Below are 22,467 nucleotides of genomic sequence, written 5' to 3'. Positions count from 1 at the left end.
AAAAAATAAATTACATGGGTAATGTTACACCTGAAAAATCTGTTTTGATTATATGGACAGACTGTGCTTTGTGTTATTACATCCTCCCAATTACCTGTGTGCTTCCTGAGTATAATACATTGGTACGCATTAGTCCACATAGTCCCTTTTTAAACAATGGGCTACTTTCCCCTAATGATAATCATCTTCCTGGTGCAGCACAGAAATGGTGATTAAATGTTGATTTTCCATCTGAGAGAAGCTGCGGGTGATGCATTTTATCACATCACACTTCTCATAGGGCCGATTACAGAGGTTATCTAAGAGCAAGAAGCACTCTCTCCCTCCCTCTCCCCAGGAAAGACCTTGAGGATACTAGCCCTCTTCTCTGTCTCCTAGTAATAGTAGAAGGCTATAATTCCTTCCACACTAAAGTGGAACTCCTTGTTCTCTTTGGAAATGTCTGTGGACTGTCATGTCATTACAGAGACAGGAGTATGTATAATTGCTGACCTTGTCACTTATGTGTGCTGTGCAAATTTCCCTTCTACAAACTAAATCAAGGGCGTGGGGTTATGCATAGATTTGAACAGACATGGTTGATTATTGAATGAGAAAAAGCGAGAATAATTTGCATTCACATGGCCGTGGAGAGTACATTGTGGCCTCAAGTCAAGGCGGGTATCATTATTGCAAATTAAAATAGACTATAAGTGGCAGCCTTGGTCAAATTGACTCTATGACAATAACAATAATATAGGAAGAGAAATGAGTCACTGACTTAAAATTCATGTCCTTGGTTTTATAGCTAATATTCATTGGCAGCATGATACCAGTTTGAAAGCCATCGTACAATAGAATAAAGGCTTGTGTTAGGGAAAAATATTCTTAGATTATGCCCAAATCCAGGTAGCGAATATATCTTTAGTAGAGCCAAGAAGCAGTCAAGTTATTTTACAAAGACATTCAAACAATAGTTGTTCAGAAATGTTTTGAGAAAACAAGAAATGGTTCATTTTCAGAAAAACTATACAAATCAAAGTCTGCTCTCTCCTCATCCTAATATGAGCCACATCTGTTGAAACTGGTTCCCTAATTTGGTTAGGGAACCATGCCAGCCTAATCTCTGACTGGCATTTAAACAAAGCTTAGAGTGTCCTGGAGTGGATTGACATTTGCTCTTAAGACAAGGGGCTTTGTCTGCTCTGCTTTCTGTATCTATCCCTGTAAAATCATACACCACATAACCAAAAGTATGTGGACACCTGCTCGTCTAACATCTCCTTCCAAAAGCATTGCCATTAATATGGAGTTGGTCCCCCCTTTGCTACTATAACAGCCTCCACTCTTCTGGGAAGGCTTTCCACTAGAAAAACATTGGAACATTGCTGCGGGGACTTGCTTCCATTCAGCCACAAGAGCATTAGTGAGGTCGGGCACTGATGTTGGGAGATTAGGTCTGGCACGCAGTCGGCGTTCCAATTCATCCCAAAGGTGTTCAATGGGGTTGAGGTCAGGGCTCTGTGCAGGCCAGTCAAGTTTTTCCACACCGATCTAAATAAACCATTTCTGTATGGATCTTGTTTTGTGCACAGGGGCACTGTCATACTGAAACAGGAAAGGGCCTTTCCCAAACTGTTGCCACAAAGTTGGAAGCACAGAGTTGTCTAGAATGTAATTGTATAATGTAGCGTTAAGATTTCCCTTCACTGGAACGAAGAGGCCTAGCCCGAACCACGACCATTATTCCTCCTCCACCGAACTTTACAGTGGGCACTATACATTCGGGCAGGCAGCGTTCTCCTGGCATCCACCAAACCCAAAGTCCAATGGCGGCGAACTTTATAGCACTCCAGCTGACGCTTGGCAATGCGCATGGTGATCTTAGGCTTGTGTGTGGCTGCTCGGCCATGGAAACCCATTTTGTGAAGCTCCCAACGAACAGTTATTGTGCTGATGTTGCTTCCAGAAGCAGTTTGGAACTCGGTAATGAGTGTTGCAACCGAGGACAGACGATTTTTATGCGCTACACGCTGCAGCACTTGGCGGCCAAGTTCTCTGTAGCCTACCACTTTGCGGCTGAGCTGTTGTTGCTCCTAGACGTTTCCACTTCACAATAACAGCACTTACAGTTGACCGGGGCAGCTCTAGCAGGGCATAAATTTGACAGACTGACTTTTTGGAAAGGTGGCATCCTATGACGGTGCCAAGTTGAAAGTCACTGAGCTCTTCAGAAAGGGCCATTCTACTGCCAATGTTTGTCTATGGAGACTGCATGTCTATGTGCTCGATTGTTTACACCTGTCAGCAACAGATGTGGCTGAAATAGCCAAATTCACTAATTTGAAGGGGAGTCCATATACTTTTTATTATTTGACAAACTACGCTGAACAAATATCTAAATACAACATTCAACAATTTCAAATATTTTACTGTTACAGTTAATATAAGGAAATCAGTCAATTAAAATAAATTCACTAGGCCCTAATCTATGGATTTCACATGACTTAGAATACATAAACTCAGCAACTGCGTTTATTTTCAGCAAACTTAACGTGTAAATATTTGTATGAACATAACAACTGAGACATAAACTGAACAAGTTCCACATACATGTGACGAAATGGAATAATGTGTCCCTGAACAAAGGGGGGGTCAAAATAAAAAGTAACAGTCAGTATCTGGTGTGGCCAGTGATGTGGCCATTGCCAACTTCTCTAGGATAGGGGGCAGCATTTTCACTTTGGATGAATAGCGTGCCCAGAGTGAACTGCCTCCTACTCTGTCGCAGATGCTAATATATGCATATTAGTATTACTATTGGATATAAAACACTCTGACGTTTCTAAAACTGTTTGAATGATGTCTGTCAGTATAACAGAACTCATATGGCAGGCAAAAACCTGAGAAAAAATCCAAACAGGAAGTGAGAATTCTGAGGCTGGTCGATTTTCAACTCATCGCCTATTGAAATCCCAGTGGGATATGGATCTGTTTGCACTTCTTATGCCTTCCACTAGATGTCAACAGTCTGTAGAACATTGAATGAAGCTTCTACTGTGATGTGGGGCCGGATGGGAGGTGTTTGAGTCAGTGGTCTGGCAGAGTGCCAGTTCCTGGTCACCCGCATTCCACATGATATCGACTTGCGTTCCAGTACTTCTATAGACACAAAGGAATTCTCCGGTTGAAACGTTATTGAATATTTATGATAACAACATCCTAAAGATTGATTCTCTACATAGTTTGACAAGTTTATTCGACCTGTAATATACCTTTTTGAAGTTTTCGTCCGACGTTCGCCTGGATCTGCACGAGCGTTTGGATATGTGTACTATACGTGCTAACAGAAGTAGCTACTTGGACATAAATAATGGACATTATCGAACAAAACAACCATTTATTGTGGAACTAGGATTCCTGGGAGTGCATTCTGATGAAGATCATCAAAGGTAGGGGAATATTTATGATGTAATTTCGTATTTCTGTTGACTCCAACATGGCGGAGAAATGTTGTTTATATCTGAGCGCCGTCTCAGATTATTGCATGGTTTGCTTTTTCCGTAAAGTTTTTTTAAAATCTGACACAGCGTTTGCATTAAGAACAAGTGTATCTTTAATTCTATGTAAAACATGTATCTTTCATCAAAGTTTATGATGAGTATTTCTGTTATTTGATGTGGCTCTCTGCAATTTCTCTGGATATTTTGGAGGCATTTCTGAACATGGCGCCAATGTAAACTGAGATTTGTGGATATAAATATGCACATTATCGAACAAAACATACATGTATTGTGTAACATGATGTCCTATGAGTGTCATCTGATGAAGATCATCAAAGGTTAGTGATTAATTTTATCTCTATTTCTGCTTTTTGTGACTCCTATCTTTGGCTGGGAAAATGGCTGTGTTTTTCTGTGGCTATGTACTGACCTAACATAATCGTTTGGTGTGCTTTTGCCGTAAATCCTTTTTGAAATCAGACATGTTGGCTGGATTCACAACAAGTGTAGCTTTAATTTGGTGTCTTTCATGTGTGATTTCATGAAAGATTGATTTTTATAGTAATTTATTTGAATTTGGCGCTCTGCATTTTTACTGGCTTTTGGCCAAGTGGGACGTTAGCGTCCCACATATCCCAGAGAAGTTAAGTACTAAGTACTGCAGTGCATCTCCTCCTCATGGACTGCACCAGATTTGCCCATTCTTGCTGTGAGATGTTACCCCACTCTTCCACCATGGCACCTGCAAGTTCCCAGACATTTCTGGGGAGAATGGCCCTAGCCCTCATGTTCCGAACCAACAGGTCCCAGATGTGCTCAATGGGATTGAGATCCGGCCTCGTCGCTGCTCATGGCAAAACACTGACATTCCTGTCTTACAGGAGATCACGCACAGAACAAGCAGTATGGCTGGTGGCATTGACATGCTGGGGGGTCATGTCAGGGTGAGTCTTCAGGAAGGGTACTGCAGGAAGGGTACCACATGAGGGAGGAGGATGTTTTCCCTGTAACACACAGCGTTGAGATTGCTTGCAATGACAACAAGCTCAGTACGATGATGCTGTGACACACCGCCCCAGACCATGATGGACCCTCCACCTCCAAATCGATCCCGCTCCAGAGTACAGGCCTCGGTGTAACACTCATTCCTTCGACGATAAACGCAAATCCGACCATCACACCTGGTGAGACAAAACCGTGACTCATCAGTGAAGAGCACTTTTTGCCAGTCCTGTCTGGTCCAGCAACGGTGAGTTTGTGCCCATAGGCGACGTTGTTGCCGGTGATGTCCGGTGAGGTCCTGCCTTACAACAGGCCTACAAGCTCTCAGTCCAGCCTCTCTCAGCCTATTGAGGACAGTCTGAGCACTGATGGAGGGATTGTGTGTTCCTGGTGTAACTTGGGCAGTTGTTGTTGCCATCCTGTACCTGTCCCGCAGGTGTGATGTTTGGATGTACTGATCCTGTGCAGGTGTTGTTACACGTGGTCTGCCACTGCGAGGACGGTCAGCTGTCCGTCCTGTCTCCCTGTAGCGCTGTCTTATGCATCTCACAGTACAAACATTGCAATTTATTGCCCTGGCCACATTAGCATTCCTCATGCCTATTTGCAGCATGACTAAGGCACGTTCACGCAGATGAGCAGGGACCCTGGGCATCTTTCTTTTGTGTTTTTCAGAGTCAGTAGAAAGGCCTCTTTAGTGTCCTAAGTTTTCATAACTGTGACCTTAATTGCCTACCGTCTGTAAGCTGTTAGTGTCTTAACTACCATTCCACAGGTCCATGTTCATTAATTGTTTATGGTTCATTGAATAAGCATGGGAAACAGTGTTTAAACCCTTTACAATGAAGATCTGTGAAGTTATTTGGATTTTTACGAATTATCTTTGAAAGACAGGGTCCTGAAAAAGTGACGTTTCTTTTTTTTCCTGAGATTATATTATACGCATCTATTGGTCACAGATACCTTAAAAAAAGGTAGGGGCATGGATCCAAAAACCAGTCAGTATCTGGTGTGACCACCATTTTCCTCATGCAGCGCGACACATCGCCTTCACATAGAGTTGATCAGGCTGTTGCTTGTGACCTCTGGAATGTTGTCACACTCCTCTTCAATGGCTGTGCGAAGTTGCTGGATATTGGCAGGAACTGGAACGCGTTGTTGTACACGTCGATCCAGAGCATTCCAAACATGCTCAATGAGTGACATGTCTGGTGAGTATGTAGGCCATGGAAGAACTGGGACATTTTCAGCTTCCAGGAATTGTGTACAGATCCTTGCGACATGGGGCCATGCATTATCATGCTGAAACATGAGGTGATGGCGGCGGATGAATGGTACGACAATAGGCCTCAGGATCTTGTCACTGTTACGATAGTCATTTTCTTCCTCCTCCTCGGACGAGGAGAGGCGAGAAGGATCGGACCAATACGCAGAGTGGTTAGTTTCCATAGTGATTTAATATACAACAAAACAATATGCGATACAAAATAACAAAATAACTACCGTGACAGTCCCATGTGGCAAAAAAACACTGACACAGGAACACAAACACCCACAAAACACACGTGAAACCCAGGCTGCCTAAGTATGATTCTCAATCAGGGACAACGATTGACAGCTGCCTCTGATTGAGAATCATACCAGGCCGAACACAAAATCCCAACATAGAAAATCACACATAGACAACCCACCCAACTCACGCCCTGACCAACTAAATAAATGCAAAACAAGGGAAAACAGGTCAGGAACGTGACAGTCACGGTATCTCTGTGCCTAAACATTTCCATTGATCAAATGCAATTATTTTCGTTGTCCGTAGGTTATGCCTGCCCATACCATAACTCCACCGTCACCATGGGGCAGCATGCTAACTGCACGCTCCCTCTAAACTTCAGACATCTGTGGCATTGTGTTGTGTGACAAAACTGCACATTTTAGTGTCCTTTTATTGTCCCCACCACAAGGTGCACCTGTGTACTGATCATGCTGTTTAATCAGCTTCTTGATTTGCCACACCTGTCAGGTGGATGGATTATCTTGGCAAAGCATAAATGCTCACTAACAGGGATGTAAACCAATTTGTGCACAAAAGTAGAGAGAAATAAGGTTTTTGTACGTCTGGAAAATGTCTCTTATCTATTTCAGCTCTTTACATGGGGCCAGCACTTTACATTTTGTGTTATATTTTGTTCAGTGTACCCTGGTTTGAATCCAGGCTGTATCACAACTGGCTGTGATTGGGAGTCCCATCGGGCAGCGCGCAATTGGCCCAGCGTCGTCCGGGTTTGGCTGGTCTAGGCCATCTTGTAAATAAGAATTTGTTCTTAACTGACTTGCCTAGCTAAATAAAAAAATGACCATAGTCATCTGCTATGACATTTTGTGCTGAGAACATATTAAAAGTTACATGTGAACTGTCGGTGCCATTATGAAGTCCATTACTTTGTATGTGGCTCTGGCTGGTATGGATATTGGAGGAGAACCTACAAGTTGTAGTAAGTGCAGCACCAACGCTACTGTAAGTCTTAATTGAGGTTAGGGTGACACATTATTCAAATGCTTATAAGGGAGTGTGCTCCCACAGCAAAGCATATTCTGGAGACTTCAGCACATACCTCTCACTGAAGACTGTGGTCTGAGTGAGAATGGGATCTGCAGTTCTGTTTGTTTATTGAAACAACTGACTTTTCTATAGTTGTTTTCAATAAACAATATTATTTTATGTGGATCAGAGTGGACAACAACTGTCAGTTGACATTAGCAGTTATAAAACACCAACCCACTGTTGTGAATGTGTTATGAAGTACTCATATACTGTAGGTACCCTTCAAATAAAGTAACACCACTTTTCTTTGTGTAGGGAAAGTCACTTCTTCTTTGTTTTGCCGCGAAAGTCACTTCCTTTGGTTTTAAGTGAACACTGAAGGGTCCAGCCTCCATCAATGATAAGTGCTGGTACTTTATCAGATAGGCTGCAGAGGCGTATTGTATTTTCAGCACGATTCTTTAGTGACTTTCAGGAAAAATCAAGGGACGTTTGGCTCAAAGTAAGACTGTTGAGTACTTTTAGTTGAAGAGCGTTGTGAACCAAAGTGCTGCAAACTAATGTAATTAACTTTGTTAGAGAGACTTGAAATAGCAAATATAACTCCCGTTGACGGAAATAAAAAGACAATCAATCATTCATGCAAGCACGCACACACGCACATACACACACAAACACAACTGTCCAGTGCGTCGCTAAGGTTTAAGAGACATTGAACAGAACAGATCACCTGTTTAACTGTGTCCACTCTACTGCAGTACTTTATTCTACTTAGCCCTCTGCACACATAAAATAATGCATGTCGCATTACCACATCAGTGCTAGGGGAGATTGATTTCATTCAGCTGTATTATTAGAGAATTGGAGGAGAGCCAATGGACAGGCAGTACAGTACAGGGGATGTCTGTGACAATTCAATTACATGGCTCCATCTTTATGCCATTGCCAGTTGACCTGCCTGCTACAGTACAGTTGTTCATGCTAAAGATCTGCCTGATACGGATGGCATAATTTGTCAGTGTTTTGTACAGTTCTTATACAGTATGCCCAACTCAGAGGCCTTGTGGTTAGAGTGTCCAGCCTGAGTTTGAAAGGTTGCGAGTTTCATCCTCGGTGGAGTCATACCAAAGACTGCAAAAATGGGACCTGATGCGTCTCTGCTTGGCACTCAGCATAATAGGGGGGCTGAATGCACCACTTCCAGACGTGTTTTTCTGTTGCTCGTTAAAGAAAAAAAATGATTTTGGTCTTGGGGGTATGGTTTGATGTGGGTGTGTCATGTTCGCTATATCGTACCTTGGTAGTTATAGTTGTTTGTCCCTCTTGAGTCACGGTAGCAACATTTCCCCCTCTAAATAGTCAGAATTAGATAAATCAAGAAATCTGTAATTAATTTAGATTTTTTGGGGTCAAGGAAGTCTTACTCGTACAATTTTACATCTAGCTAAGGTGTTGAGTGCAATATTTCTCCAGTAAAAAAAATGCATTAAAACAAGTAGTCCACTGCAGTGCAGACAGTATCGAGTCATCTGTTGCCGCATTCCAGACTGATTTCTGAGAACATGTTTACAACTTCAACCAGATGTCAAACTATCATACAGCACAAGGTACATGCTGTTTATCAGTGCCTAAAATCACTATCTGTTCTGAACAAAAAATCGAAAGTCAACATGCAACAATTTCAAAGGTTTTACTGAGTTACAGTTCAAATTATTGGGAATACAGATATGCATCTCTTGGTCACAGATACCTTAAAAAAATGTAGGATCAGAAAACCAGTCGATATCTGGTGTGATCACCATTTGCCTCATGCAGCACATCTCCTTCGCATAGAGTTGATCAGGCTGTTGATTGTGGCCTGTGGAATGTTGTCCCACTCCTCTTCACTGGCTGTGCAAAGTGACTGGATATTGGCGGAAACTTGAACACGTTGTCATACCCGTCAATCCAGAGCATCCCAAACATGCTCAATGGGTGACATGTCTGGTGAGTATGCAGGCCATTGAAGAACTGGGACATTTTAAGCTTCCAGGAGTTGTGTACAGATCCTTGTGACATGGGGCCATGCATTATCATGCTGAAACATGAGGTGATGGTGGTGGATGAATGGCACAACAATTTGCCTCAGGATCTCATAACGGTATCTCTGTGCATAGAAATTGCCATCGATAAAATGCCATTGTGTTTGTTCTCCGTAGCTTATGCCTGCCCATGCCATAATCTCACCCTCACCATGGGGGATGTGTGGGTGACCAAACCGCTCACCCACATATCTGCCAGGTACAGTTGAAACCGGGATTCATCTGTGAAGAGCACACTTCTCCAGCGTGCCAGTGGCCATCAAAGTTTTTATTTTTGTTCAGTGTAGTTCCATCTCTGTGTATGTCAGTGAAGCTAGCTAATAGCTAGCAGGCACATTGAGCAGTCAGGCCATATTAGCTAAATCAGCAGGCCATGTTAGCTAAATCAGCAGGCCATATTAGCTAAATCAGCAGGCCATGTTAGCTAAATCAGCAGGCCATGTTAGCTAAATCAGCAGGCCATGTTAGCTAAATCAGCAGGCCATGTTAGCTAAATCAGCAGGCCATGTTAGCTAAATCAGCAGGCCATGTTAGCTAAATCAGCAGGCCATGTTAGCTAAATCAGCAGGCCATGTTAGCTAAATCAGCAGGTCATATTAGCTAAATCAGCAGGCCATGTTAGCTAAATCAGCAGGCCATATTAGCTAAATCAGCAGGCCATGTTAGCTAAATCAGCAGGCCATGTTAGCTAAATCAGCAGGTCATATTAGCTAAATCAGCAGGCCATGTTAGCTAAATCAGCATGCCATATTAGCTAAATCAGCAGGCCATGTTAGCTAAATCAGCAGGCCATGTTAGCTAAATCAGCAGGCCATATTAGCTAAATCAGCAGGCCATGTTAGCTAAATCAGCAGGCCATATTAGCTAAATCAGCAGGCCATGTTAGCTAAATCAGCAGGCCATATTAGCTAAATCAGCAGGCCATATTAGCTAAATCAGCAGGCCATGTTAGCTAAATCAGCAGGCCATGTTAGCTAAATCAGTCACTGGCGAGTGGCAAAGTGTTTCTGTGCCGTTTTGTTTTTACAACTTTCTCACTATCTATTACCGGAGATTGAGTCTGTCTGGCAGTGTTTCATAGCGAATCATGTACCAAAACATGTTGCGGTGGGACACAAGATACTCGCAAATGAGTTTCAAATTTCTTTATTTTGGCAAGTAGCAGTTAGGATGCACGTGTGCATCGTCTCAATTCTCAATTTACCCAAAACAGTCACAGACTCCAGTGATCAATATCAAACACATCAGCAAGACACCACTCAATTATGAAGTTAGGGGCCAAGTGTTCTTTCAACATAACATTTGCGACATTGTTGTTTTCTGTAAAGTCTGAGGCTCTATCACCCATATCTGACATGTCTATTTTCTTCTCTTGAGATAACATTGTGATGTCAGTTGAATGTTAGCAACATTTGGGCGTTGTTAAGGATGTAGCTATAGTAGCTTACTGACAAAAACGTCTACGTAGTTGATGACTGCTGACAGTATTGTACATTAACCCATGCTGGAGAAGTTTAAGAAAGTATGTTCTCTCTTCCAGTGATTGGTAAAAGGATAACATAAATGTGTTCTATAATACATGTACAGTTGAAGTTGGAAGTTTATGTACACCATAGCCAAATACATTTAAACTCAGTTTTTCACAATTCCTGACATTTAATCCTTGTAAAAATGTCTTGTTTTAGGTCAGTTAGGATCACCACTTTATTTTAAGAATGTGAAATGTCAGAATAATAGTAGAGAGAATGATTTATTCCAGCTTTTATTTCTTTCATTGCATTCCCAGTGGTTCAGAAGTTTACATACACTCAATTAGTATTTACACTCAATCAGGACTGTTTTGCTATCACAGACTGGAACATGTTCTGGGATTCTTCCGAATGCATTGAGGAGTACACCACATCAGTCATTGGCTTTATCAATAAGTGCATCGAGGACGTCGTTCCCACAGTGACTGTACGTACATACCCCAACCAGAAGCCATGGATTACAGGCAACATTCGCACTGAGCTAAAGGGTAGAGCTGCCGCTTTCAAGGTGCGGGACTCTAACCTGGAAGCTTATAAGAAATCCAACTATGCCCTCCGACGAACCATCAAACAAGCAAAGCATCAATACAGGGCTAAGATTGAATCGTACTACAACGGCTCCGGCGCTCGTCTTATGTGGCAGGGCTTGCAAACTATTACAGACTACAAAGGGAAGCACAGCCGCGAGCTGCCCAATGACACAAGCCTACCAGACGAGCTAAATCACTTCTATGCTCACTTCGAGGCAAGCAACACTGAGGCATGCATGAGAGCACCAGCTGTTCAACATTCACAAGGCCGCGGGGCCAGACGGATTACCAGGACGTGTGCTCCGGGCATGTGCTGACCAACTGGCAGGTGTCTTCACTGACATTTTCAACATGTCCCTGATTGAGTCTGTAATACCAACATGTTTCAAGCAGACCATAGTCCCTGTGCCCAAGAACACAAAGGCAACCTGCCTAAATGACTACAGACCCGTAGCACTCACGTCCGTAGCCATGAAGTGTTTTGAAAGGCTGGTAAGGGCTCACATTACACCATTATCCCAGAAACCCTAGAACCACTCAATTTGCATACCGAACCAACAGATCCACAGATGATGCAATCTCTATTGCACTCTACACTGCCCTTTCCCACCTGGAAAAAAGGAACACCTATGTGAGAAAGCTAGTCATTGACTACAGCTCAGCATTCAACACCATAGTACCCTCAAAGCTCATCACTAAGCTAAGGATCCTGGGACTAAACACCTCCCTCTGCAACTGGATCCTGGACTTCCTGACGGGCCGCCCCAGGTGGTGAGGGTAGGTAGCAACACATCTGCCATGCTGATCTTCAACACTGGAGCCCCCCAGGGGTGCGTGCTCAGTCCCCTCCTGTACTCCTTGTTCACCCATGACTGCATGGCCAGGCACGACTCCAACACCATCATTACGTTTTCTGACGACACAACAGTGGTAGGCCTGATCACCGACAATGACGAGACAGCCTACAGGGAGGAGGTCAGAGACCTGGCCGGGTAGTGCCAGAATAACAACCTATCCCTCAACGTAACCAAGACTAAGGAGATGATTGTGGACTACAGGAAAAGGGGGACCGAGCACGCCCCCATTCTCATCGACAGGGCTGTAGTAGAGCAGGTTGAGAGCTTCAAGTTCCTGGTCCACATCACCAACAAACTAGAATGGTCCAAACACACCAAGACAGTTGTGAAGAGGGCACGACAAAGCCTATTCCCCCTCAGGAAACTAAAAAGATTTGTAATGGGTCCTCAGATCCTCAAAAGGTTCTACAGCTGCAACATTGAGAGCATCCTGACTGGTTGCATCACTGCCTGGTACGGCAATTGCTCAGCCTCCGACCGCAAGGCACTACAGAGAGTAGTGCGTACAGCCCAGTACATCACTGGGACTAAGCTGCCTGCCATCCAGGACCTCTACACCAGGCGGTGTCAGAGGAAGGCCCTAAAAATTGTCAAAGACCCCAGCCACCCCAGTCATAGACTGTTCTCTCTACTACCGCATGGCAAGTGGTACCGGAGTGCCAAGTCTAGGACAAAAAGGCTTCTCAACAGTTTTTACCCCCAAGGAATAAGATTCCTGAACAGGTAATCAAATGGCTACCCAGACTATTTGCATTGCGTGCCCCCCCCAAACCCTCTTTTACGCTGCTGCTACACTCTGTTTATCATATATGCATAGTCACTTTAACTATAAATTGTACATACTAACTCAATTAGCCCGACCAACCAGTGCCCCCGCACATGGCTAACAGGGCTATCTGCATTGTGTCCCGCCACCCACCACCGCCAACCCCTCTTTTACGCTGCTGCTACACTCTATTTATCATATATGCATAGTCACTTTAACCATATCTACATGTACATACTACCTCAATCAGCCCGACCAACTGGTGCCTGTATGTAGCTTCACTACTGTTATAGCCTCGCTACTGTATATAGCCTCGCTACTGTTATTTTTCACTGTCTTTTTACTGTTGTTTTATATCTTTACTTACCTATTGTTCACATAATACCTTTCTTGCACTGTTGGTTAGAGCCTGCTGTCACGTTCCTGACCGGTTTTCTGTTATTTTGTATGTGTTTGACGGTCAGGGCGTGAGTTTGGGTGGGTAGTCTATGTTATGTGTTTCTATGTTTGTTAATGGGTGACCTGATATGGTTCTCAATTAGAGGCAGGTGGTTTTCATTTCCTCTGATTGAGAGCCATATTAAGGTAGGTGTTTTCACATTGATTGTTGTGGGTGGTTGTCTCCTGTGTCAGTGTCTGTTGCACCATACGGGACTGTTTCGTTCGTTCGTCGTTTTGTGTAGTCATTTCCCTGTTCGTGCGTTCTTCGTGTTTTATGTAAGTGCGTATGTTCAGGTTTGTCTACATTCGTTTTGTTATTTTGTTAGTTAATTCAAGTATAGTTCGTTTTTTGTCTTCGTTGTTTTGTCGTGTCTAAATAAATATAATGTCTAAGTATCACGCTGTGTCTTGGTTCAATCCATGCTCCTCCTCTTCGGATGAAGAGGAGGAGGAGAACCGTTACACCTGCAAGTAAGCATTTCACTGTAAGGTCTACTACACCTGTTGTATTCGGTGCACTTGACAAATAAACTTTGATTTGATTTGATATTTGGTAGCATTGCCTTTAAATTGTTTAATTATGGTCAAACATTTCGGGTAGCCTCCCACAAGCTTCCCACAATAATTTGGGGGAATTTTGGCCCATTCCTCCTGACAGAGCTGGTGTAACTGAGTCAAGTTTGTATGCCTCTTTGCTCGCACACTTTTTTTCATTTCTGCCCACAAATTTTCCATAGAATTGAGGTTTGGGCTCTGTGATGGCCACTCCAATACCTTGCCTTTGTTGTCCTTAAGCCATTTTGCCACAACTTTGGAAGTGTGCTTGGGGTCATTGTCCATTTGGAAGACCCATTTGCGACCAAGATTTAACTTCCTGACTGATGTCTTGAGATATTGCTTCAATATATCCTCATAATTTTCCTTCCTCATGATGCCATCTATATTGTGAAGTGCAGCAGTCCCTCCTGCAGCAAAGCACCCCCACAACATGATGCTGCCACCCCCGTGCTTCACGGTTGGGATGATGTTCTTCGGCTTGCAAGCCTCCCCCTTTTTCCTCCAAACATAACGATGGTCATTATGGCCAAACAGTTCTAATTTTTGTTTCATCAGACCAGAGGACATTTGCTGAGCGGCCTTTTATGTCGATATAGGACTCGTTTTACTGTGGATATAGATACTTTTGTACCTGTTTCCTCCAGCATACCTGTTTCCTCCAGCTGTTGTTCTGGGATTGATTTGCACTTTTCGCACCAAAGTTCGTTCATCTCTAGGAGACGTCTTTCCTGAGCGGTATGACGGCTGCGTGGTCCCATGGTGTTTATACTTGCGTACTATTGTTTGTACAGATGAACGTGGTACCTTCAGGTGTTTGAAAATTGGTCCCAAGGATGAACCAGACTTGTGGAAATCTATATATTTTTTCTGAGGTCTTGGCTGATTTCTTTTGATTTTCCCATGATGTCAAGCAAAGAGGCACGGAGTTTGAAGGTAGGCCTTGAAATACATCCGCAGGTACTCTCAAATTATGTCAATTAGCCTATTAGAAGCTTCTAAAGCCATGACATAATTTTCTGGAATTTTCCAAGCGGTTTAAAGGCACAGTCAACTTAGTGTATGTAAACTTGTGACCCACTGGAATTGTGATACAGTGAATTATAAGTGAAATAATCTGCATGTAAACAATTGTTGGAAAAATTACTTGCGTCATGCACAAAGTAGATGTCTTAACCGACTTGCCAAAACTATAGTTTGTTTACAAGAAATTTGTGGAGTGGTTGAAAAACGAGTTTTAATGACTCCAACCTAAGTGTATGTAAACTTCAGACTTCAACTTGTCACGTCCTGACCATAGTTCTTATGTGTGTTGCTTGTTTTAGTATTGGTCAGGACGTGAGCTGGGTGGGCATTCTATGTTGTGTGTCTAGTTTGTCTGTTTCTGTGTTCAGCCTAATATGGTTCTCAATCAGAGGCAGCTGTCAATCGTTGTCCCTGATTGAGAATCATATATAGGTGGCTTGTTTTGTGTTGGGGATTGTGGGTGGTTGTCTTCTGTCTTTGTGTTCTGCACCAGATAGGACTGTTTTCGGTTTTCACATTTATTGTTTTGTTGTTTGTAGTGTTCTCATATTCTTTATTAAATTATGTTGAACACTAGCCGCGCTGCATTTTGGTCCTCTCCTTCATCCCAGGAAGAAAACCATTACACAACTGTATATACTGTAGCTATGCAGATTTTAAGTCATTACACAAATTTCAGGGTAGGATTCAATTTATTTCAAAAAGCTAAAATGTTTTAATGTGCTGCCCATTTATTCATGTATTTACTTTTAGTGATTTGGTGCCCAGAATTATATGCATTTTGGTAAGGCCAGAATTAGACAGTAAAATAGATATTGGATGGGGAAATTATAATTTTATCTCAGGGAGCTCATAAACATTAATACATTAGACGCAACTTATTCAAATTCACCATAAAGTTACCTCTGAAAAATAGTCAGGAATTGCACAGGGTGTTTCTTGAACTGAACTATTATTCTTAATTAATTACGAGTTAAGATTCATCAGAATAGATAATAGATGGATTATAATGAATGTTTTGGGGCTTTCAATTGTAGACCAATGGGATATTTTATTTTACATATCTTCAAAGTATCCTATATCTACAGCCAGGCTTATGTTTATTTTGAACCCTCATTAAACTATATGCTTCAGTGCTCTCCTCTTTGTTGTACATCCCAGTAATTGCCATCAATGTTTCTGTAGAATAATTATCTGATTGCAGTAACAAGCTGCCTATATATATATGTGATCAGACAACACAACACAGTTTATAGGCCAATAGTTTGCAATGTTCCCAAACCAAGTCTCACAGAATCTCACAGCAGTGTGACTGACTGTATTTCGCAATGGGTCCTATGAGATTCTATGTGACTCACCCTTCCGCCTTAATTTGTCAGAGAGTGCTCCCTTCGTCTGTCTGAATAATGAAGTCACCTCTCCCTGTTGGCTGGGACCCAGGCATAAAAATACTATTGTCAGCATGACAATGAGAAACTACCAAGCCCCCTTCCCATGAGCGCTATGTGTCCTTGTCCACCTGCACCTCTCGCCCCCACACCGCTCCCCTTTCTACCACCCCTCTGCCACCCAGCTCATCACTCACTGTCACACTATCTGTCTGTATGGCACGTGAGCGAGAATGAAACGTGTAATGCATACCCGGTCCGACGAACCGCTTTGGTCTCCGCTAGGAGGTGTACAATAGCTATTGTCTCATATTCAGCCGTTTAATGCTAATCCACTAGATGACATTCAATGACATTTCTTGCAAGTAACATTCATCAGCTTTCAAAATATCATCCCTTTGTAAAGAAAATGTTATGGGCACATGTGTCATAGCAATCACAATCCCCTTTGCACCTACATTTTGACCATTCAGTATAAATAAATGAGAGACAAAATATGAGGCACCAAAAAAGGTTTAGAGAGAGTTATTTATCTTCAAAGTTGTTCACTTTTTGGCTGAGCAGTGGGAAAAGAGTTTCTTGCTGAGCGTAATAAATTGGAACGCTTTCAGTACTTTGTGAAGACCTGTTATTCTGTGGGTGGGTTTTAACGATTAGAGAGTTGCGAGGCCAGAATCCAGTAGGAGGCTGTAAGTGGAAACACAACAAAGGCAGGTAAGTGGGCTTACGCTGTCAAAGTCAAACAACCACCCGCATCTGGCTTTACATCTGTAAAAATAGGCCCTGGCTTCCATGTAACATGCAGTGAACAGCATTGTGGGTAAGGAAAATCTTTAGAAATCTTGAAATGTTCCAATATGTACACTGCCTGGCTCTGTACACAATGGTTTAAAATATAGCATTTTATTAATGCAGTTAATTAAAACATTTTATTATCCTAACTTTTCTTGGAGGACTGATACCAATTTCTATTTTACAATATATTACTATTATTTAGACATCTTTACATTGGTTTATATATTAATTACTTTAACATAATTTTTACATGCTTGTGGAATTGACATTCCCTGGTCAGTTGAAGCATAAGGATGTAAAAAGGCACGCTATTGCTCTGATAATTAGTGGCAAGCAATACAGTCAAAAGAAAAATACAAAATAATATCCTTTTGTATTTGTGAGAACAGTAGTTGCTTTGCATTCTTATAAGTTCATCAGGAAGATGAACAGCTTTTTGAGTCATATAAAAAAATCTCTTATCAGGATTGTGAAATGTCCAAAGCAATTATCCAAATGACAGCCTGAAGTAATTACAGATTGATATGGCGACTGATAAGCAATTTCATCTTTTGATCTGCTCAGTCGAATCAACAAAATTACTCGCTCCAACCTCATCTGCAAAGATTCCTGGGATTGGCTTTATATCAAAAACACAATTCTTGTCATTGTCAGTGTTGAACCACATTGGGAGTTTCATTCAAGTGTCTTATTATTATTTTGTACATGTAGGTGCATGTTCTGTAAGAAATGTAGAGTATTTCAAACAGTACTATATAGCTCGCTGTAAGCCTATGGTATAGTCTCCACATTTGACCCCCAGCTCAGCTGAACACATACTATATATTGATCATATTCTTCTGAAGATTCAGCAGTTGAAAGCTTTTTGCTCTAAGGGGAGGGCTCAGTGCACACAGTCCATAGAATAATCCACACACTGTGAACTCATCTCATCAGTCCCAGGGCCTATAGCTATCTCATATGAAATGCTCTCTGACTGTCTGTCCATGGGTTTGTCTTCCAAGACTGAAATTATATAATTTTCTCAGAGGTAATGTCTTGCCTCAATGCCTTGGATGCTTTATCCAGTTCCGTATCATCCACTTTTGACCAGAACACCTCTGCACCACCAGTCGAAGGCCAAAGTTGGCATCTTTGGACATCTCCACCTCCAGGCACCGTCCAGTGTCCCTGCTGATGATTGGACCATTCTGCAAAACAAGACACGAAAGGATCCTATCAAAAACACTGATATTGAAATAGAACACATTGTTCCAAACAACTTTGTGTAACCTCAAATCACTCTCTATATTCCTGATGGTAGTTATTATGTTCAAATAGTGTTACTATTACCCGCTCCATACAGGCACACTCGGTCATGTGACAGTTGTGAATGCAAATGCACTGAATGGACGTGGGATTTGGCATACTCTTCTACAATGGAGGGACCTTTATCAGCAGCAACAACATTTAATCTCACATTTAACACGTAGCTCATACTATTATAGAGAACAATTTATTTTCCTCAATATGTATGCAATACATGACTCCGTTAATTTGAAGAAGCCAGAGGCTCTTCCAGAAACATTGATCAATTATTGTATTTGAATCCATTTGTGTTTTGTTTTTACCTGTGTAAAATCCCACAGCCTCTGCGAAACCCGCGAAACAGAGTCACATTTTTTCAAGCTGGGCGTGCGCCCTCTTCCGTCGTCAATGAGACATTTTGTATTGGGCAGGAAGGTGGTTGACCCTAGGGGTCCTAACTGCAGCAGGCCCTCTGTTGAGTAACGGGCAAGCTGAAAAACAGAGATGAACATCAGGCAGTTCATTTGATTATAACAAAAAGAAACATGGATCCAAAATGCTGTACATTTGAGTAAATACTGCAAATAAAATTGGTAAGTAATGCACCAGAAAGTATTTTCACCATTCATCTCTAATTCAGTGAGCAAATTCATTAGCTGTATGCAGACTTAAGATATTTATGGAGCTGCTAAGTCTATTATCTATGTTACTGTCCTAGGACATTATAATACAAACAGAGGCATAGTTTATTAATGCTAAAGATTTTTTCAACCAGACATAATCCCTGGTCATTCAATCCAGTACTAGAAAGTGTGTGTGTCTGTGTGTGTCATATCTGTTACTTAAGGATACAGTAGAAATAGCATCCATTATTCATTACACCGATCCTCTAACAGAAATGAGAAGATAAAGATAGGTGGGTCTTCAATACAGCCCAACATCGCAATATTCTGCTCTTCCACATTGTTCCACAGTCATCCAGGTAAAAGGGGGTGTTGTAACGGAAGTAACTGTATGAACCAGAACAAGAGGAGGTCGGGGTCGATCAATATAATGGAATGCTTTTGAAACCATATATCAATATAACGGAATGCTTTTGAACCCATATTGTTGACGACCCGGCGTAGATGGACATTATGTGAGCCTTGCAGCTGAATGAATGGCTGCTGCTGCAGGCTGATATTTTCTGTTACCACTCCCTTAAACCAAATACTCAGAGCCGAATAAACAATATACAAGCCAGCTCATGTGGGGACAGTGGCTGTACTGGAGCTCTGGCTGAAGGTGACAGAGTGCTCTTTGTGCAGAGTGCTGCACAGAGTGCTGCACATAAAGAGACACCAATTTGGAACACATGAAAAATGTGGAATGGGTTCATCGCTTACTTGTCCAGACTTTTCAGCTTTTACTACCTTGGGTCTGGTGAAGGTCCTGTGGCTGATTGCCTTTTCACTATTTCTATTGAAATATCAAGGGAATGTATTTCAAATACCATCTTTTCAAATCTTTTGCATGCTGAAAACAAGTGTACAATGTAGATCCTGGAGCAGTAAAGTTGATCCTTGAAGTTAAACTCTATCCATATTGTTCTGTGTCTTGGGATGTTAAAGTGACCATATTGCCAACACACCGGCAGTCACGAATCATGACCAGTCAAACTCCACCTGACAGTTGAGACCCCCTAGGCTTCTCCAAAAGTGCGCTCTGATGCCGCTGATGGTCATTAGTAGCATACCAAACTTGCCAACGGCTAGTCGCTAATGGCCTGGTACTCTATTGTCCCTCTAATCACTCTGACATCAATGCAAATGGATTGAAAATCAAATCAAAAACTTAATCAGAGCCCTGGCATTAAGAGTCTGAGCGGAATAGGATCACCTGTTGAGCAGCGAGAGCCTGCTCCTCATAGCTGGTTGATGCATGGAATGAAATGTGTTCCTATGAGCCTAACATATATTGCCTATGCTATGCAATTGCGTGAGAAAACAGAGTTTTGATGGCCTCTATTAAAAAAGAGGAGGATCCCATCAGCTTTCTATAAGCTAGGCCTACTAATAGCCTACTAAGCATATTGCTTCACTTTACAACCGGAGTAGCCTACCTGGCTGGCATGAAAATGAACAGCGGGAAAAGTGTCCTCCATTAGTTATTCAAGTGCATGTCTATTTTCCCCCTGCTCCTGTTCTGACAGTTGCATAATAATTGCCCATTCTACAGTAAATCAAAACAAATTTCACACATTTATTATTATGTAGATGTAAAGACAAGATTACAATGAGAATAGTCTGATGGGTGAGAATATTATCACTTGTGAATGATGCCCAGCAGGTGCAGAAATATGTATTTTTATAAACCCAGTCAATGTGCAATCGCGTGTGAAAACAGTTTTGACTTGCCACTATTTAAAAGATGATCCCAGTTTTCTTGTGATACAGTATATTTATTGTTCAATTCTTAAAATTAAGCACATGAATCCGCTTTACAACCGGTGTAACCTACCCGGCATATTAAAACATGTAACCACAGGAAGCTCTTCCTCCATGGTTTTTTTTTTTTTGGGGGGGGGGGGGGGGGCATTTTAAATAAAACAAATTTCCACACTTATATTAGTAGGATAATTAGTAGGCTAGAGCACATACGTTTCATGCAACTTTTTTCAAATCATCATCAGAGTCGCATCATGCAGCTTTAGTTATGATACAAACCTTAGCCTATATGTTTTGATTTCTAATATATTCTAAAGTTGCATAAAATCACTGTTACAGTTATAAATTAAGCATACAGTGTCTTCAGAAAGTATGACCACCCTTTGACTTTTTTCACATGCTGTGTTACAGCCTGAATTTAAAATTGATTAAATTAAGATTTTGTGTCACTGGCCTACACACAATACCCCATAATGTCAAAGTGAAATTATGTTTTTAGACATTTTGACAAATTAATAAAACATGAAATATTTAACCCATTTGTTATTGTCAGCCTAAATAAAAGCAGGCGTAAAAATGCACTTAACTCACATAATAAGTTGCATGGATTCACTCTGTGTGCAATAATAGTGGTTAACATTATTTTTGAATAACTCCCTCATCTCTGTACCCCACAAACAATTATCTGTAAGGTCCCTCAGTCGAGCAGTGAATTTCAAAAACAAAGGCCAGGGAGGTTTTCCAATGGCTAGCAAAGAAGGGCACCTATTGGTAAATTGGTAAAAAGAAAAAAACACACATTGAATTTCCCTTTGAGCATGGTGAAGTTATTAATTACACTTTGGTTGGTGTATCAATACACCCAGTCACTACAAAGATACAGGTGTCATTCCTAACTCAGTTGCCACAGAGGAAGGAAACCGCTCAGGGATTTCACCATGAGGCCAATGGTGACTTTAAAACAGTTACAGAGTTTCATGGCTGTGATAGGAGAAAACTGAGGATAGATCAACAACATTGTAGTTACTCCACAATACTAACCTAAATGACAGTGAAAAGAAGGAAGCCTGTACAGAATACAAATATTCTAAAACATGCATCCTGTTTGCATTAAGGCACTAAAGTAAAACTGCAAAAAATGTGGCAAAGAAAATAACTTTACAGTATGTCCTGAATATAAAGTGTTATGTTTGGGGCAAATCCAACACAACACATCACTGAGTACCACTCTTCATATTTTTCAATTATGGTTGATGGCTGCATAATGTTATATGTATCCTTGTCATCGGCAAGGACAAAGGTTTATCTTTAGGATAAAAGGAAACAGAACAGAGCTAAGCAACAGGCAAAATCCTAGAGGAAAACCTGGTTCAGTCTGCTTTCCAACAGACAATGGGAGACAATTCACCTTTCAGTAGGACAATAACCTAAAACACAAGGCCAAATATACACTGGAATTGCTTACCAAGATGACATTGAATGGTCCTGTGTGGCCTAGTTACAGTTTTGACTTAAATCGTCTTGAAAATCTATGGCAAGACTTGAAAGTGGCTGTCTAGAAATGATCAACAACCACCTTGTTAGAGATTGAAGAATTCAAAAATAATAATTAGGAGATCATGCCAGAGAAGTCGGTGTTTGGTGGATATATTGCCACGGGTGTTGTTAGGCCCGAGACTAAGTGTTATTGCTATGTATCTATGGACATGACACAGTTGTTCGTTCTAAATGTGTTATTGCCATATTGGTTGGAAACA

The 22,467-nt window shown here is 41.7% G+C and overlaps 1 protein-coding gene across 1 annotated transcript in view; it reads right to left on the bottom strand.

Moving 5' to 3' along the window:
* Positions 1-16,711: 16,711 nt before the first annotated feature.
* The window catches only part of LOC139576587 (polypeptide N-acetylgalactosaminyltransferase 9), an 87,511-nt gene continuing 81,755 nt past the window's right edge, over positions 16,712-22,467 (bottom strand). Inside the window, exons 10-11 of the mRNA XM_071402849.1 lie at positions 18,608-18,775; positions 16,712-18,187 (exon numbers count right to left, since the gene is read on the bottom strand). Of these exons, the coding sequence (XP_071258950.1) occupies positions 18,041-18,187; positions 18,608-18,775 (315 nt within the window). The 3' untranslated portion in view covers positions 16,712-18,040. The remainder of the gene's footprint in view (positions 18,188-18,607; positions 18,776-22,467) is intronic.

This window comes from Salvelinus alpinus, chromosome 5 (assembly GCF_045679555.1).
Source record: "Salvelinus alpinus chromosome 5, SLU_Salpinus.1, whole genome shotgun sequence".
Lineage (NCBI taxonomy): Eukaryota > Metazoa > Chordata > Actinopteri > Salmoniformes > Salmonidae > Salvelinus > Salvelinus alpinus.
Note: the sequence above shows the minus strand (reverse complement) of the source record. Positions and strands in the feature narration are given on the sequence as shown.